Below are 17,059 nucleotides of genomic sequence, written 5' to 3'. Positions count from 1 at the left end.
TTTAGCCCCATGGAGGCCGGAGAGGGAGGGCCGAGGGCCGGGGGAGGCCCAGAAAACACCTGTGTTTGCTCAGCACAGACCTCTTCCCAGAAGGCAGTGTTGACCAGCTATGTTTGCCCTGCTTGGCCAACACTGTGCAAAGTGGAAACTTAAATACCAGCCTCTTCCTCCCCGCAGCCTGTTTAAGTGGAATGGAAATCACTGATTTCTCACTAAATTCCTGGAGGAATTTTGTTTTCTGTTCCCAGCCAGTTCACTGAGTTAGCTTCCTCTTGCCGCCAGAAAAACATCACGCAGCTTGAGGCTGAGACAGGAGCATGATCCTGACACCATCACCACTGGAGCCCCGAGGGGTCCAGACGACCATCCCCGCTCCACACGTGGGTGAGGCCCCATTCAGGTCTCGGCACTTAAAGGCAGGCCTGGGATGTGAACAGCTTCCCACTCCAGTCCTGGGGGTTTGTGGACGTGAGGCAGATGGAGAGGGGAGAGCAGCGCCTTCTAAAGCTTAGCGCCCGCTGCCCAAACCTCACCATTTCACCTGGAGAAATGCGCGTGTTCACAGAGGCACGTAACATGATGGCCACAGGAGTGCATGCAGAACGGTCACAGCTGATGACAGCCCAGACATCTCTCCACAGGGAAACTAGCCGAACAGGTGCTGACACAGGCAGCAACTTCAGTGAATTCCAAAAGCATCATGTGAACAAAAGAAGCCAGACACACACACAAAGCACACAGCGAGTTCTCTTGTTCACACGCCCTTCTGGGAGGAGCGAAACTAATCCATGAAGAGCAGTTCCCTTTGGGGGAGATGGAGAGACAGAGTGACAGATCCGCTCTCTGCCTCCATCAGAGAGGTGGGTACACAGATGTGCACAGATGTGAAGATGAATTGAGCTGTGCATTTAGGATTTACGGTTTTGCCGCATATAACTAACACCTCAGTAAGAATAAACCCAGCCCCCGCCCCCCTCTGTAACACATGCTGGCCCTGTTCATTCCTGTGTTCTCTCCATAGCAGCCACACGGGCCCGGCAGCCAGCTGGGGCCCTCAGCAGACCACACGGGCTCCAAGCAGTGCCTGGGCACAGCGCCCGCGGAAGCGCAGAGGGGCAGAGAAGCTGAGCCTGCTGGAGGGGACAGGGTCGGAGCTGCACTGAGGCAGCGGCACAGGATTTTTGGACGCTGGCCCTATTTCTGGGGCTGATGTAGGTGAGGCTGGGCTTTTTCTTTCTTTTTTAAAAATATATTTTTATTGATTTCAGAGAGGAAGGGAAAGGGAGAAATAGAAACATTAATGATGAGAGAGTCATTGATTGGCTGCCTCCTGCACGCCCCCTACTGGGGATCAAGCCTGCAACCCGGCATGTGCCCTTGACTGGAATCGAACTCGGGACCCTCAATCCACAGGCCGACGCTCTATACACTGGGCCAAACCAGATAGGGTGAGGCTGGGCTTTTTAGAGAGCAGGACAGAGATGGGACATCGGGAACCTGGGGACGGTCATTTATTTCCACCCCAATAAATCTTATCACTAACCCTTATCCTCCCACGTGGGGGTCCCCAGAAATGCCTCCCTGGCGCCTCTGGGGCAGGACCCCATTTCCACCAGCAATGGAACTACGGACACATTTTTTGTGATTACGTTTTTGCTTTTGCTTTTTAAAAATCGTGGCACGACTGTGATTATGTTTTTGTTTTTAAACATTGAAATGTTTACAGATAAAAGATAAAAAGTAAAAAGATTAAAAATAAAATTTAAAACATAAAGAAGGATAAATCCACAGGAAATCAAGGCCGGGAGCGATGACGGCGGGCGTATCAAGGTGGCAGTGTGGAGAGGCGGAGGGACAGTGTCCCGGGCCTTCCTGCTTATGCCCTCTGGAGCCGCAGAGTGAACACAGCAATGGGACCGTCTCTGCGGAGCTTTGGGAAGATGAGTTGGTGCACACTGGGCCAAGCAGAGGAGGGTTGCTTCAGCTGGGCTGACGCTGGGAGTGGGGAAAAGCAGGGTCTGCTCCTGGGCAGCGGGACCAAGGAGAGAGGCCCCTGCACTCGCTCCTGAGCCACAGGGAGAAGGAAGGAGGGGACAGCGGGTGTGGCAGAATCCCCTCCCAGGTGGCATGGCAGCCTTTAAGCTCAGCCTCCCTCTAACCTTCTGCCATGAGTGTCCCCTCTTCTCGTGGGCAGACTGAGGAGGCAGCTGGCAGAGCAGCTTTGGGTGCAGGGGGGAGCCCAGGCTGGGCGAGCAGGATAACAGGCTCAGGGTCCTGGCTGTGAGGGGCACCCCATGATGGCTTCCAGCTCAGACAGACAAAACGCTGTGGGTTGTTAACCTAAGAGGTGACATGTTCAGCATCTAAAGGTTTTCACACCTTTCCCCTGGCAAACACCCTAACCATCTGATTAAGGAAATGCTACATTTCTGCTCGACTTCATTCATTTAACGCAGTTCATCAAGCATCCTTTGCGCACCTGTTTTGTACTCAGCACAGAGAGTGAGTAAAAGCCAGCCCTACCTTCCGGTAACTATAGTCTGGGGTTAGAGCTGAGCTCGGGTCCTGCCTCCTTGCCCTGTAGTCACACAGCCTGCCCATCTCGCCAGCTCCGTGACCTAGGGCCAGGTGCTTGACCTCAATGAGCCTTAGTTTCCTCATCTGTAAAATGGAGATAGCAAAAGCATCCACCTGGTGGGCGTACTGTGAGGATGAAAGCGGTAATGTCTCTTAGAATGGTGTCTGGCCACGCCACATGCTCAGTGGCTGTCAGCTGCTGTGATGTGTTCTCAGGGGATGGGACACTGTGCTATGGAGAGAGACCTAACCCACGGAGGTCAGGGAGGCTTATCGATGAGTTTGTCTTGGGTGGGATGGGGGGGTCCCTGAGTCAGCCATGGTCAGAGGAAGGGAAAGGTATGTCCCTTAGGGATGAGAAAAGCCTGGCATACCATGGCAGCCAGCAGGCAATAGAGCTGGAGACAAACGGAGGTGGCGAATGGGATGTTCTCTCGGGCAGGAAAGGGGAATTTGTTCTGGAAAGGCCCGCAAGCAGGCATTTTCAGTTTTGCAGGCCACGGGGTTTCTGTCATGACTCCACTCGGCCACCATAGCACAGAAGAGCCACAGACAATAAACGAGTGGGCATGGCTGTGTGCCCATCAAACCTCTCACATGGACACTGAAAACTGAATTCCATGTAATTTCTGTGGCACCAAATATTGTGCTCCTTTTGAGGTTTTTTTCTCAACCATTTAAAAATGTAGAAACCATTCTTGGCTTGCTGGCCATACAAAAGCAGGCATCATGGTTATGCCCTGTGCCTCGGTTTCCCCATCTCCACTGAGTGGCTATTATTGGCACCCACTGCCCGGCACTGACACAGAACCTGGCAAACAGCACATGCTCGAGAAGTGCAGGTGGTGGCAGGCCACACCGTGGAGGTGGCCTGAGGGCATGTTGCAAAATGAAAGCCATCAGAGACTTGTTAAAACCAAGCAAACAGACCAGCTTCAAGTCAACAGGAAAGATGACGCCAGGGGAACTGACCCATTCCGGGCCAAGGTCGCGTTGGGCAACACTGAAGAGCCTATTGCTCTCCGTTAAGTGAGCCACCCACTCGGGGCGTGCGTTTTTCTGAGAAACAAGTCCCAAAGCCCGTGGGGGCCTCCCACAGCCCCCTGGAGGGTCTCTCACACCATGTCCAGGGCAGGAGAAAAGAAGATGGGCCGGGGCCGGGGCGCCGGGCCAGGAAGCAGGTGCGGGCTTTGTGCAGCGTCAGCAAGGCCCGCCAAAGGGACAGAGAACTCAGAGGAGTACCCGCTGGCCACAGTGTGGCCACCTGACTGTCCTCACGGGAATAAACACCAGAAATAGCTCAACAGGACAAGCTGAGTCTCCGAGCGGCCGGAAGTCTGTAATGGCCACCGTAGGCCACAAGGTCAAAAGGGTAAAGTTAAAATGTACAAAAGGTTACTTTTTAAAAAATTGATTTCAGAGAGGAAGGAAGAGGAAGAGAGACAGAAACATCAATGAGGAGAGAGAATCATTGATTGGCTGCCTCCTGCACGCCCCACACTGAGGATTAAGCCCAAACCCAGGCATGTGCCCTGACCAGAAGCAAACCGTGACCTCCTGGTTCATAGGCCAGTGCTCAACCACTGAGCTATGCTGGCTGGGCAATGGTTACTTTTTTAATTAAAACATTGGTTCTTTTTTGAATTTTAAGCAGTAGGGGATGAAGCTAGAGGCGAGTGCTTTATTCCTTCTATTAAATATACTGTCACGTATGCTGCATAGATTCCCTTCTTGTTCTCCATCTGGGTAAGGATGAGGAGTGAAAACAAGAAGCTGTGAATTGGCCAAATTGTTCCAGAAAAAGCAAGAACCACACACAGGAAGGGGCCCCGGAGAAAAGAGGAAGGAGGCGGGCCCACTGGGGTGCTGCAAGTTGGTAGATTTGCAAGACGCCAAGACGAACTGAGCTAATGGTGCGAACTCAGTGCATCTCCTGGGAGAGAAAACCTGGCACATCTGACTGACCCACTCAGTGAAATGGACTGTAAGACATGTCGGCGATGCTGGCAGAGCAGGCTTGCTGGGAAACGCCCCACAAGCAACTCCTGGTGTCGCCTCATGCAACCCTAAGAGAAAGAGTCCCCCATATCACAGATGATCCTCATTGATCCCCACATGGTCCCCATTTTACAGATGCGGGACCTGAAGCTCAGAGAGGTGACATGAAGTCGGTGTGGCTCCAACCAACCCACGCCCGACTCGGCCCTCCGCATCTCAGAGATGCTCAGAAAGATGCTAATTGCATCTGGCCTTGTGCCTTCGAGAAGCAAAATGAGCTCTTTGTCCCTGAACAATGAGTGCCGCTCCCCCAAGTCTTCCTCCTGCTCAGCCCCCTGGGACCACGGGAAAGCTTTCCCAGGTCCAGAAACACATCCAAAGATCATACGGTGGCTGGCATCCCCTTGGGATGCACCTGTGCCTGAGATGGCCCGGATCTTACATGTCATCATCTCCCTGGCTCTTCACAATCCTGGTAGAAGTGACCATCCTCTCCTCCATCTCACAGACGGAAACTGAGGCACAGAGAGGTAAAGTAGCTAAGAGCTCACAAAAAGACAGGGGTGGCGTTAAGGGTTGAACTCAGATGCTTAGCTCCCAAGCCCACACCTGGGTCACACAGGCCAGACATGGCAGGAGCAGCAGGTGACATGCAGGACTGCCCGGGCCGGTAAATGACAGCTTTGTGCAAGGCAACTTCCTGCCCCAGCTTCCTGCCCCTCCCGGCCTGCTGCCTCCACCAGCCACCCAGACCTCCTTCCTCCCAGACGAGCAGAGACGGGACACTGTGCTCCGGGTGCACATGGCCTGTGTGCTGTGGCCCTCAGCACCCCAGGGCCCCGAGGAGCAGGAGCAGGAGGGGGAGGCCAGGCCACTGCAGGAGGTGTGACTGCCAACAAAGCGTCGGAAACTGGAGGTAGAGCAGGCCATACCCTCCTACTAACCCCCTACTAACCCCCAGGCTACTGGGCTAAGGGGCCGAGACTGGACATTGCCATCCAGTGCGAGAGTTGGGAGGGACAGCTGGTCTGGGAGCTCCATTGTGAAGATGGAGAAACTCTGGTACAGGAAAGAGAAGAAATGCCCATGAGGTATGGAGGGCAGGCTCACCTCGGCCACAGCCTGGCTCCCTCAGCTGCCAGCGGACCTAGAGCCTGGGAGGAGTTGCCCATTCTGCCAGCTCAGGGGAAGAGTCGGGGCCCGGCAGCCAGACTGTGAAATGGGGGTCAGGAGGATATGAGAGAGGGGATCCTCCCTTTCTGGGCTCAGTTCTGCTCCTGCATGAGGAGGGGTGAGAGAGAGGACTGCACAAGAGAGCCGGGAGGACAGCTTCTGGAAAGCCCCTTACCCACCTCGAATGACACCAGGGAGGGCAGGGGCGGGCAACATCATAAAGGCTTACTGTGCGCACAGCACTGGGCTCAGACTCTGGGCTGGCCGTGAACGGCTGCACTGAATCCTCGCAGCAGTGCACGGGGGTGGGTGCTGTCCTCATCCCTATTTTACAGATGGGAAACTGAGCCACGAGGAGGTCAAGGCTTGCCTGAGACCTCACAACCAATGAAGGGGGAGCTGGGTTCTGGGCTGAACTGTGTACAAGGGGAACCTGCAGGTCATTCACCTGGCAGAGCCCACAGCTGGGACGGGGGCAGTGACAGGAGGGATGAAAATGCACTCATCACTCCACCAAATATCCAGAGAGTAGATGTGCCAGAGAGGCAGGGGGTGTGGAGAGTGTGGCTCTTAAAGGGACCACAGTCAAGTGGGACCCTACTGGCCTCAACCCTGTACCATACCCCCAACCCCACCTGGTCTCAACCCTGTACCATGCCCCCAACCCCACCAGTGCCCCTAAGGGCCTGCAGAAGCTCCAGAACAGACCACGTCCCCGAGGAAAACCCCAGGTATGTGAGCTGCACAAGTCTGCGGGCAGAAACCAACAGGCCTGTGGCTGCCCAGGAACCGGGCCTCCGGGGTTCAGAGAAGCCTGGAGGGCAGGCTGAGCAGAGGGCTGAGCAGACGAGCTCTTGACAGAAGTCATTCTGCACATCCCCGGCGACCACGCTCGGAAGTGGGATGGAAACACCTCCAGCAGCAGCTCTTCCATCTAGAGCAGTGATGGCGAACCTTTTGAGCTCGGCGTGTCAGCATTTTGAAAAACCCTAACTTAACTCTGGTGCCGTGTCACATGTAGAAATTTTTTGATATTTGCAACCATAGTAAAACAAAGACTTATATTTTTTATATTTATTTTATATATTTAAATGCCATTTAACAAAGAAAAATCAACCAAAAAAATGAGTTCGCGTGTCAGAGGTGACCACAGGTTCGCCATCACTGATCTAGACCAACTCTCTCACCCCTCACCTGTGCCCAGGGCCACCCACATCAGCCTAAGGTGGCTGTCACCACCATCACGCCCACCTTCGCCTCAGGAAGCTGAGAGTTTCTGCAGCCAAGGCTGGCTTAGTGATTGTGAGTGAGCAGCCCCTCCGCTCTGGGCCTCAGTTCCCTGTCCGCCAAATGGGCACAGAAGCCGCTGCCCCCACCCCCAGGGCTGCAGTGTGCCTTCGGCAGCAGGTATGTGGAGGCAGCTCAGTGAATGGCAGCTCCCAAAGCGCCTGAGTCATGCCGCCCCACCCGGACGCGGGACGCTGCGGTTTATGAGCAGCACAATGACATCCTTTGGTCTGGAGAGCCAAGGCCTGCGCACCCGGGCGGGGCACCCACAGGCAGCGGGGGTGGTGGCTGTGTCCAGCAGATGGACTTAGTCCCTGTTTGCTCCTCTGATAACTGAGTTGACCTTGGTTAATATTCACCAGCAGCCTCCCCCAGCGCCCCCCGAGTCTACTGCTTAAATACGGACGAGGACAGGGCTCTGTCTCCTCAGCCTTGGTCACCAGCCCCGGCCTGGGACAGTCAATCGTAAGTATGCCTTCCCCGGGGAGAGCCTCAGACAGCCGCGGGGATGCAGGGAGGTGGAGCAGGGTGGGGTGGGCCTCTGCTGTCACAGCAGCAGCGTTCCTGGGGGTCCTGTCCTGCTCCCTCGGCCTGCCGGGCTCCTAGGTACTCGCTGGTGAATACTGGCCCTCTGTACGCAGAAGTGGGCGTGGGGCCTGGCTCTGGTGGCCTGGGCCCAGGGGGGCGTTTCTGTTGGCCCAGCTCCTGTGTCTCTCCTTCTGTTGTCCCCTCCAGGCCTCCCCTCCCCAGCCCCTGGGGGTATCTTTTTCCCCTTCTACAGTTGAGAAGGTTAGGGCCCAGAGAGGGGCAGTGAGGAGCCAGGCCAGACTGGAAGCCCAGAGTTCCAGCCACTCGCGGGCCTCCATCCTCAGCAGAAACGCTCAGAGGAGAACTTGCCAGGCTCAGCCCCGAGGCATCAAAGTGGGCCCCCCTGTGCCAGTGGGCTCTGGCCGCTCTTGCATATGGTGTGAGATGGGAAACCCTGGGAGGGGCCCATTGCAGGCGCTTCGAGCTGCGCTCCGGAGCCCTTGCTCCGGCCAGGCGGCATTGAGCTCCTTACTTGCGGTCCAGCCTTTAAGCCTCTCAGCAACCTTCTGAGGTGGTTCCCATGGTTAGTCACATTTTACCGATGGGGACAGTGAGGACAGAGAAGTTCTTCAGCCCCAAATACACACCATCCAGGATCCAAGCCCCACCCACCTAGTTCCAGAACCCACGCCCCTGATCCCATGCCCATGGTCAACATTAATTCTCTCGGGCCTCAGGTACCAGATAGGGAACAGGACACCTGGGCTGGCCTCCCGGCCTCATCGATGCTGGGGGACCCTGGACAGTTATTCGACCTGTCCTCTTGGGCAAAATGTCAATAATCTAGGCCCTCTTTCTTCTCACCCCACCCCACTGGGCCTGATTGCTGGAATGCTAGAAGGACATGATTTTTCAGCCATTGGATTCTGGAGATGAGGTGACAGAGATGCGTATGACCAAGGCCATGGCCCCCAGACCCCCACACAGTGCTCTGAACGGTCCACCACAAAATCAAGGACAACTGACACTTCTGAGAGCTGACTGTGCGCCAGGCACATCTTGGCACTTTGCAAGTAGTTAATTGCACAATAACTCTCTGAGGAAGTGCAACCTTATCATTTTCAGAAAATTGAGGTTCAGAGAGGTTAAGTAACTTGTTCAAGGTCACACAGCTGATAGTGGATGAAACTCAGGCATTCTAGCCTCGTAATCTCTGATCTTAGCCGCCAAGCGATGCTGCCCCCTTCATGTGGCCAGGCCAGCTGTGCTGGTTTCTGTTTCAAGGCCTCTGGCTAGCTTTATACATGGAGAAGAGTTAAATGCCAGGTTCTGGAATCAAAATGCCTAGGGTTTGATCCCAGCTCCGTAAGTAATTGGCTCTGTGGTTCTCAGTAAGTTACGTAATCTCTGTAGGCCTCCATTTCTCCATCTGTAATATGGAGCTAATGCTAATTCCCACCTCAAAGGGTAGGCTCTGAGAACAGGTCATTTAAAATGCCTGACGTTTACTAAGCGTGATGACAGGGATGCCGATGTCTGCTGGGCACAGGCTCTGGCAGCTCAGAGGTAATAAATAACTACTTCGAGAACTGACTTTAAATTTTCCAAACTCGGAGGTGGGTCTTTGCTGAGCTGGGGCCCCTTCCCCGGTCCTGGGCAACACGGCAGGAAGAAGTCGGCCAGTTCTCACGCGTGGCCCTGCCTGTGTGCAGTGTGGGGGTCCTCCGCACCCACACCTCGTTTGTTCCTCACCTCCGCCTGTGAGAGATTCTTTTCTCTACTTTGCAGGCAGGAAGCCGAGGCTGAGAAGTCAGGCCACTTGCCCATAAGAGGCAGGGCCGGGTCACACGGGGCTTAGTTAGTGCCAGGGTTCAGCAAGTGTTGACCTTGTGGTGCAGTCGCTTCCCTGGACCCCTGGGTCACTCTCAGCCCTTCACCTTATGCTCCTGGGTGGGAACGGTGTGAGATCAGGCAAAAGGGGTGGCACCCTTCTCCCTCCTCCCTGGAGGGCTGCTCCCACCGGCCTGGAAATATCACTGTGCCATCGTCCTCGTCTGTGCTGTAAAGCCTGGCCCACAGGCCTGTGGGTACTGCACCAGCATGAAGCTTGGCGGGGGGGGGGGGGGGGGGGGGGGGCGCGTGCTGCCTTTGAAAGAAGGGCAAGGAGACAGCAGACATCTTCGACCCTGGTGTTGTAAGGAACAGACTGGAAGGCTAAATGGAGCCAACAGGAGGCTCCAGGCCAACGTCAGGTCCCTCGGGGCCCAGTTCTGACATTCATGGGATCTGAGAACTGAGGACATGGCTGAGTGAGTCTGAAGTTCAAGTGCTGGGAAAACCAAGGCTTGTTACAGCTCTGTGACTGGCTCGCTGTGTGGCCTTGGCAAGGCCCTGACCCTCTCTGGGCCTCACTCCCCTTACTGTAAAAGAAGGAACCAGATGAGGTGGTGCAGCACCCAGGAAGGTGGACGGGGGGCGATTAGGTGTTCACCCAGCTGCAGCCTCTCCCACCTCAGCCCCACACCAGCCTTGCCACCTTCTTAGAGGCCAGCAGCCCTCTGACTGGGAGGGCACCTCCCCCACCCCTCCCCTCGGGGAGTGCATTCTGCTCCCCAAACCCTGCAATTAAGAGTCCACCGTAAGCACACAGGGACCTCATCTAGGCCACCCCCCACCTCGACTGCTCAGGCGGGAGAGCCAGGCCCAGGACAAGGAGAGGCCAGTGGGCAGTGGTGTCCTGTCAGGGTGGAAGCCACAGCCTCTGGCCCCAAAGCCACTTGGCACATTTAGTGTCCCCACCCTGTTGGCCCAAAGCCTCCTGATCTGAGTCCTGCAAAGATGGGCAGTTTCTGCCACCCCTGAAGGACATGCCAAATCCAGTGGGAAATGGGAAGGAGAGGAAGACACAGAACTAACTTAGCCGTCTTCAGCTCTAAACCAAAGGCGACGCAAAAAAAAACAGATGCCATTAGCTAACGGGGCTGCCCGTTGGGTTATTTACAAGCCTCCAGGCCAGAAACAAGTGGCGGAGGGAGGCCAGTTTGTGCCTCATCAGGTTGTTTTCTGGGAAAGAAACCTTTCACAGTCCAAGGGGAGATGAAACCAGCGTTTATTTCCAACTTTCCCAGGTTTTTCTCATTCCAGATTCCGGGCCTCCTTTGTCGTTGCGCTCTATGAAAATGGTCTCCGTTCTGTGAGTCAGAGCTAGCTGTGGGCACAGGGTGTCTCCTCCGCTCAGACCTCAGTGTCCCCAGCTGTGAAGAGGGCAGGTTGTACCCAGGGGTGCAGCTGCTGGGCCGAGGCTGGGGCCTGTCGGAGCAGAGGGAGCTCTGTGGGGAAGGCGGGCTCCGTGTTGCTGTGGTGGCACTGACTTGGACATCACTAGATGAGTCTGCTCCTGCTGACTCAGCCCAGGCCCACTGTCCCTACTGTCTCCCAGCCACGGACACCTCTCCCTCCCTGCCTGTCTTCAGCAGGCAGCCAGTCTGCCGGCCCCCCCGGGCTCTCCCTCGTAGAGCTGCTCGCTCAGATCCCCTCAACATAAGATGTGGTGTCCAGACTTATTCCACTAACTTCTCCCAACGGCCTCACTTCCTACATGAGGCAAAGTGAGGGCTAGAGACCCGAAATGACTTGTACCTAGAACCCAGGTCTGTCTGAAAAGAACAGAGATGCTTCCCCCCCCACCACCACACACAGACAGACAGACAAACCCCGATACTAGAGAGCCCAGCATCTCTAACGCCCACATCCCCCCTGAGCCCAGGCTGGGGCAGGCAGTGACAGGGTGAGCAGGCCGCCCATTCCTAGCTGAGACCTCAGATGCATCCTGAGGGCAGCCCGCCAGAGCAGGAAGCCACCAGAGGCAGGGGCTCCCTGTGAGGGTCCTCAAAACTCCACCGTGGGCCGGCGGTGTCCTGGAGCAGGATCTCTCCCCCTGGCAGCAGCCTCGCTGCCCCTTAAGTCACAGGGCTCCACGGCAGCCCTCCTAGGGCCGCTCCAGATCCAGGCACCCCTGGGCCTGGTCGGCCTGCTTTCCTGGCTCTCAGCCTGCCTTCCTCCCTCTGAGTGATGAGATGTACAGCGTGTACATCATGCAGCCCTCGCCTCCGTTTCCCCCACTATGAAATAGGGGCTTTGGCACTGGCCCCTCAGGGTCACTGCAGATATTAATGGAGGCATCAAGAAGGTGCACTCCACACCCAGGCCATCTGGAGGTGTGATTCCTGTGAATCATGCCAATGAGGACGTAGAACGTGCCTGGCACAGGGCTGCACGAAGTAGATGCTGAATAAACTCCGGTTGCTTTACATGGTATGAATCAGTGGCCAGGGGGACGCACTGTGTGGCCTGATTTGGGCATGATGCCCCTTCTCTCCCTCGCAGGACAATGCCATCCTCTGTCACATGGGGCCTCCTCCTGCTGGCAGGCCTGTGCTGCCTGGCCCCTGCCTCCCTGGCTGTCCAGGACACAGATGCAGCTGAGCACGATCATGAGTCCGCCAGCCACAAGATTGCCCCCAACCTGGCCGACTTCGCCTTCAGCCTGTACCGCCAGGTGGCCCATCAGTCCAACACCACCAACATCTTCTTCTCCCCAGTGAGCATCGCTACAGCCTTTGCCATGCTCTCCCTAGGGGCCAAGGGCGACACTCACACCCAGATCCTAGAGGGCCTCGATTTCAACCTCACAGAGAGAGCAGAGGCTGACATCCACAGAGGCTTTGAGAATCTCCTCCATACCCTCAACCAGCCAGATAACCAGCTGCAGCTGACCACTGGCAACGGCTTGTTCATCGATAACAGCGTGAAGCTGGTGGATAAGTTTTTGGAGGATGTCAAGAAAACGTATCACTCCGAGGCCTTCTCCGTCAACTTCAAGCACTCCGAAGAAGCCAAGAAACAAATCAACGATTTCGTCGAGAAGGGAACCCAAGGGAAAATTGTGGATTTGGTCCAAGAGCTTGACAAAGACACAGTGGTAGCCCTGGTGAATTACATCTTCTTTAAAGGTAAGGTGGTACCACCAGCCTGAGCTGGTTCCCATGGAAACATCCCAAATACATTCTCAAACATCAGTTCCTAAGCTTTCCTGGGCGGTGCGGGATGCCATGTGACTATGCATCTGGGCAGGGGGATTCTGTTCTCCCCACACAACCATGAGAAACGCCCCCTGATCAATAAGGTCAGCGAGGGGTGGGTCAGCAGTCAGAGCATCATCTTCCCTGCAGGACGTGTCAGAGCCTTTGTGCCTGTTCCACATGCCTCGTAAATCCCCACCAGGGACAGAGGTACAATATGCAGGGTGCCCCACACACACAACACAGAGCCAGGCAAACACACTTTAGCAGACCTTGCAAATGAAGAAGGTCTCCTGGATCACTCTAGTGTCGTGGGAGGAGTGGCAGCTCTAGAGTCAGAAAGACGGGGTTCAAATCCTGCCCCCACCACCGTCAGTGTCTGGCTCTCGGCAAGTCTCTGTACCTCTCTGAGGTTCTAGTTTCCTATCTGGAACATGAACCTAATAATCCCTTGCTGCCAGGTTTCTGTGAGGAGTAGCATGTTACAGAGAACATGGGACTACAGGCTCACAATGTGGGTGCTCAACTCAACTTGACTCTCAGCCTGCCTTCCTCCCTGGGAGTGAAGAAAATGCCAGAGACCTGTGGGTCCCAGAGGACATGCTGAGGCTGTGGGAACAGTTCCAGGAAACAGCCTGGGGCAGGGAGGTGAGAGTCAAGGTCAGGGCTGCTTCCTTCTCTCTGTGGGCTCCTTGACCTGGGGCAAAAAATGCCCTGGAGAGCGCAGAGCCCAGAGTCAGCACATCCTGGGCCCCAGCTGAGCTGTGGGTCTCCAGGCGGGTCCTGTCCCCTGTCCAGCCCCAGTCTCCACCTTCCATCCAATGAGGAAGGGGCTCAGGGGTCCCTGAGATTCCTGTGTGCTCTCACCTGGCGGGACGGGGACGGTCTCCTGGAATAGCAGAGGGATGCCAGGCCTCCGCGTCCCACGTGTTGGTCCAGGAAAGGCCGTTAGCGTGAGAACAAGGGTGACTTCCCTGAACGATAAGAAGCCCAATTCACGGGGCAGGGAGACTCAGGCAAGGAGCTGCCAAGCATGACTGATGCCAATCATTTTCATTTAGCCCCTTCCAAGCGACCCTCCATTACTAGTAAACAGGCATGAAATACAAGTTCAAATGCTTACTCTGCCCAGCCAGGCTGGCACCCCTGAGCCTCTACAACAGTGGTTCTCAACCTTCCTAATGTCGCGACCCTTTAATACAGGTCCTCATGTTGTGGTGACCCCCAACCATAAAATTATTTTCGTTGCTACTTCATCACTGTAATTTTGCTACTGTTACGAATCGTAATGTAAATATCTGATATGCAGGATGTATTTTCATTGCTACAAATTGAACATAATTAAAGCATAGTAATTCATCACAAAAACAATATATAATTATATATGTGTTTTTCAATGGTGTTAGGCAACCCCTATGAAGGGGTTGTTCGACCCCCAAAGGGGTCGCGACCCACAGGTTGAGAACCGCTGCTCTACAATATAGACAATATGGGCCCTCCTCCAGTCTAGATTTCTCCCCACTGAAGTCCTGTCAGTGAGCTGAGGTTCCTTTCAGCTCCATTTGACAGATGGGGAAACTGAGGCTCAGAGAGAGCCCCCTCACGCAGGAGGGTCAGGGCTCCTGCGTTCTGCCACAGGTACCTAACCCTTCCCTCTCCAGGCAAATGGGTGAAGCCCTTCGATGCTCGTGAGACCACCGAGGAGGACTTCCACGTGGACGAGGCCACCACGGTCAAGGTGCCCATGATGAAGCGCCTGGGCATGTACAACCTGTACCAATGCCACAAGCTCTCCAGCTGGGTGCTGCTCATGGACTATGTGGGCAATGCCACCGCCTTCTTCATCCTGCCCGACGAGGGGAAGCTGCGCCACATGGAGGACCTGCTCACCAAGGAGGACCTCAGCATGGCCCTGAACAACACAGACAAAAGGTAACGTCCCTGACCTGCGGCTGGCTTGCCCCTCCGGCCTGGCAGGGGTGGGGGTTGGGGGGATGGGGCTGTGAGAGTGGACCCACACCCTATGGGCCAAGCAACTGTGCGTGACCTTGAGCTTCCGGACGGAGGCCAGTGTCAGCTCAGGCAACAACCCCATGAGAGGGGCAGTGCTCACAGCTCAGGGGGCAAAAGTCCTGTCCATGGGGACTTCCTCCCCGGCACCCACACTGCCCTTCCTGGTGCCAGCAGTGGGTGCAGGGAGAGCAGCACCAACGCGCCTGGAGAGGCAGCAGCTGCGTGTGACATGAAGGATAGAAAGTCCACGCTGCGCAGGGGAAAGGGGGCTTGGAGAGGCCAGAACAGCGAAGGCGCGGTGTGGGGACGCGTCCTGCTCCGAGGCCGCCAGCTGTGTGGTTTCACCGGGCCCGGGGTGAAGTGATACTGGAGCATGCGCCCCAAGTTAGTGCACATCTCTCTGCGCTCACAGGTGCCTGTCCTCATGCATAGTTCATCACGCACACGGTAAACTACAAGTAATTACATAAATGTGTGCAATGCAAACATATAAACAATCAAAAAAATCAGAATGTAAAATAAATGGCTAAAATCAATAACACAGAAAAGAATACATTATAAACGTATATATAAATGAATATAAAAATACACAACAGTCTGAGGTGAAAGTTAAGAGAGACGGAGGAAAGCACCACCCAGCAAGCCCAGTCCTGGGTGCCTTCACCGGAGACTGGAACAGAGAGCAAGGAGCGGCTGCATCTCGCTTGGGTCCAAGACGGCCCGAGTGCCAGGCAGCTCACTCCTGTCAGACCTTCTCAGGGCCACACTCTGGCCCCAGGGAAACAAGAGAAGTGGGAGAAATGACCAGAAAAGGAAAACTTTCCATGCTGTGAAATTCCTTTCTTTTCTAACCATCTTGACAGGTCTGCCACTCTGAGTATGCCCAAACTGTCCATTTCTGGAACCTACGATCTGAAAGCCATCCTGGGCAAAATGGGCATCACCAAGGTCTTCAGTAATGGGGCTGAGCTCTCGGGGATCAGCGAGGGGGTTCCCCTGAAGCTGTCCAAGGTGAGCCTGTCCCTGGTGTCCACAGGGCAGATGTGTGCGGGCTGCAGCCCAGGGGAGGGGACGAAGGGGCACAAACACCCCGCAGACTGAGGTCTCTGGGGAAGGCCCTTGGACTCATCAAGACTGGGACGTGCTCAGGCGCCCGAGGGAGGGGTGGCCTCCTGTCCTGGCCCTTTAGGGACGTCCTCTGAGGCGGTGTCACTGACCCTCTGGCTCATCTCTGGTCAGGGTCTTCTCCTCATTGGGCCTCAATGGACCCATATTTACAAAGTCAGACCGAGGGTCAGGGATTTCAAAGGAATTTTGCTCCCTCCTCCCTTCCTGTGACATTGGAGCTATTGATGAATCAGGGAGTCCAAGTTAATGATTTGGGCTAAAGATGCCACTTATCAGAAGAACTGAAAGAAACAACTTCGGCTCAGTACTGGCTACAAACTGAGTGCCTGACTGTGGACTGGACTCTAGAAGGGGTCCCCATCTATGCCCTGGTCCCCAAGGAGCTTACAATCGGACACTAGAAACAAGAAACACGCCCAGGGACAGAAAGTCCAAGTCCAGCTTCTACCTCCTTAGGTGGGGCTGTTTGCAGGGAAGATGAGAATGTTGGTCCAGAGGCGTGAGGGTGCGCAGGTGGAGTCGTGAAGGCCTTGAGAAGTGGAGAGGCCTGGTGTCCCCTGCGGAGGGGGGACCTGGAAGGAAGGACAGCTGGTGGGGACAGGCCTGGGAAGCCTCCCCTCACTGGCACCACTGCCCTCACCAGCTGAGTTCCCAGGCCGGGGTGGGGTTTGCCTGTGTCGCTCAGACCACAGCTCTGCTCTCTCCCCTCCAGGCCGTGCATAAGGCTGTGCTGACCCTGGATGAGAAGGGGGCCGAAGCTGCCGGGGCCACAATGATGGAAATGATGCCGATGTCGCTTCCCCCGAGTGTTGAGTTCAACAGACCCTTCGTCGTGGTCATCTATGATACAGTCACCAAAGCCCCCCTCTTTGTGGGCAAGGTGGTGAATCCCACCCAGAAATAGCTGCCTCTCTGGTTCAGCCCCCGCCCAGGCAGGTCCCCTCCGAAGGTGACAATAAAGAGTGACTGGCCTGGCCCAAACTGGAGTGTGACTTGCCAATCCCTCCTCCTCCTGTCTCTGAGTCTCCCCTCTCTACCTGGGGGGGTAGGGAGGGGGGTATGTCACGTACCCACTGTGTTGGTATTCATTAGACATGTACACCGTCCAGCCCTGTGCGGGGCCGGATGTGTGGCTGCTGACAGCACAGCCTGCTGCCTCTGCCCATCTCCTCGGAAAAGCCCCAGGTGCCAGTTGTGCCTGGGAAGTGTCCAGGGGGCATTGCATGGCTCAGAGTCCAGCCCGTGGCCCCTCCACCAAGCATCCGCTGGGTCCT

At 55.6% G+C, this 17,059-nt stretch overlaps 1 protein-coding gene across 6 annotated transcripts; it reads left to right on the top strand.

Annotated features, from left to right (window-relative positions):
* The first annotated feature begins 5,340 nt into the window (after positions 1-5,340).
* LOC308513760 (alpha-1-antitrypsin-like) lies at positions 5,341-16,802 on the top strand. 6 transcript variants are annotated; one of them, XM_081083897.1, is made up of 7 exons: positions 5,341-5,491; positions 6,422-6,479; positions 7,398-7,500; positions 11,950-12,575; positions 14,306-14,576; positions 15,521-15,668; positions 16,498-16,802. In XM_081083897.1, exons 4-7 carry the CDS (start codon positions 11,954-11,956, stop codon positions 16,687-16,689), a joined length of 1,233 nt encoding a protein of 410 aa, XP_080940023.1. In that variant the 5' UTR covers positions 5,341-5,491; positions 6,422-6,479; positions 7,398-7,500; positions 11,950-11,953; the 3' UTR covers positions 16,690-16,802. The 6 variants fall into 6 exon arrangements, with proteins under 6 accessions (XP_080940023.1, XP_080940022.1, XP_080940025.1 ...); XM_081083896.1 differs by lacking the exon at positions 6,422-6,479 and having other exon boundaries at positions 5,347-5,458; XM_081083901.1 differs by lacking the exon at positions 6,422-6,479 and having other exon boundaries at positions 5,351-5,491.
* The last annotated feature ends 257 nt before the right edge of the window (positions 16,803-17,059 follow it).

Source organism: Myotis nattereri, assembly GCF_964212035.1.
Source record: "Myotis nattereri genome assembly, chromosome: 1".
In the NCBI taxonomy this organism is placed as follows: domain Eukaryota; kingdom Metazoa; phylum Chordata; class Mammalia; order Chiroptera; family Vespertilionidae; genus Myotis; species Myotis nattereri.
The sequence above is the reverse complement of the archived record's forward strand: the minus strand, read 5'-3'. Positions and strand labels throughout refer to the sequence as shown.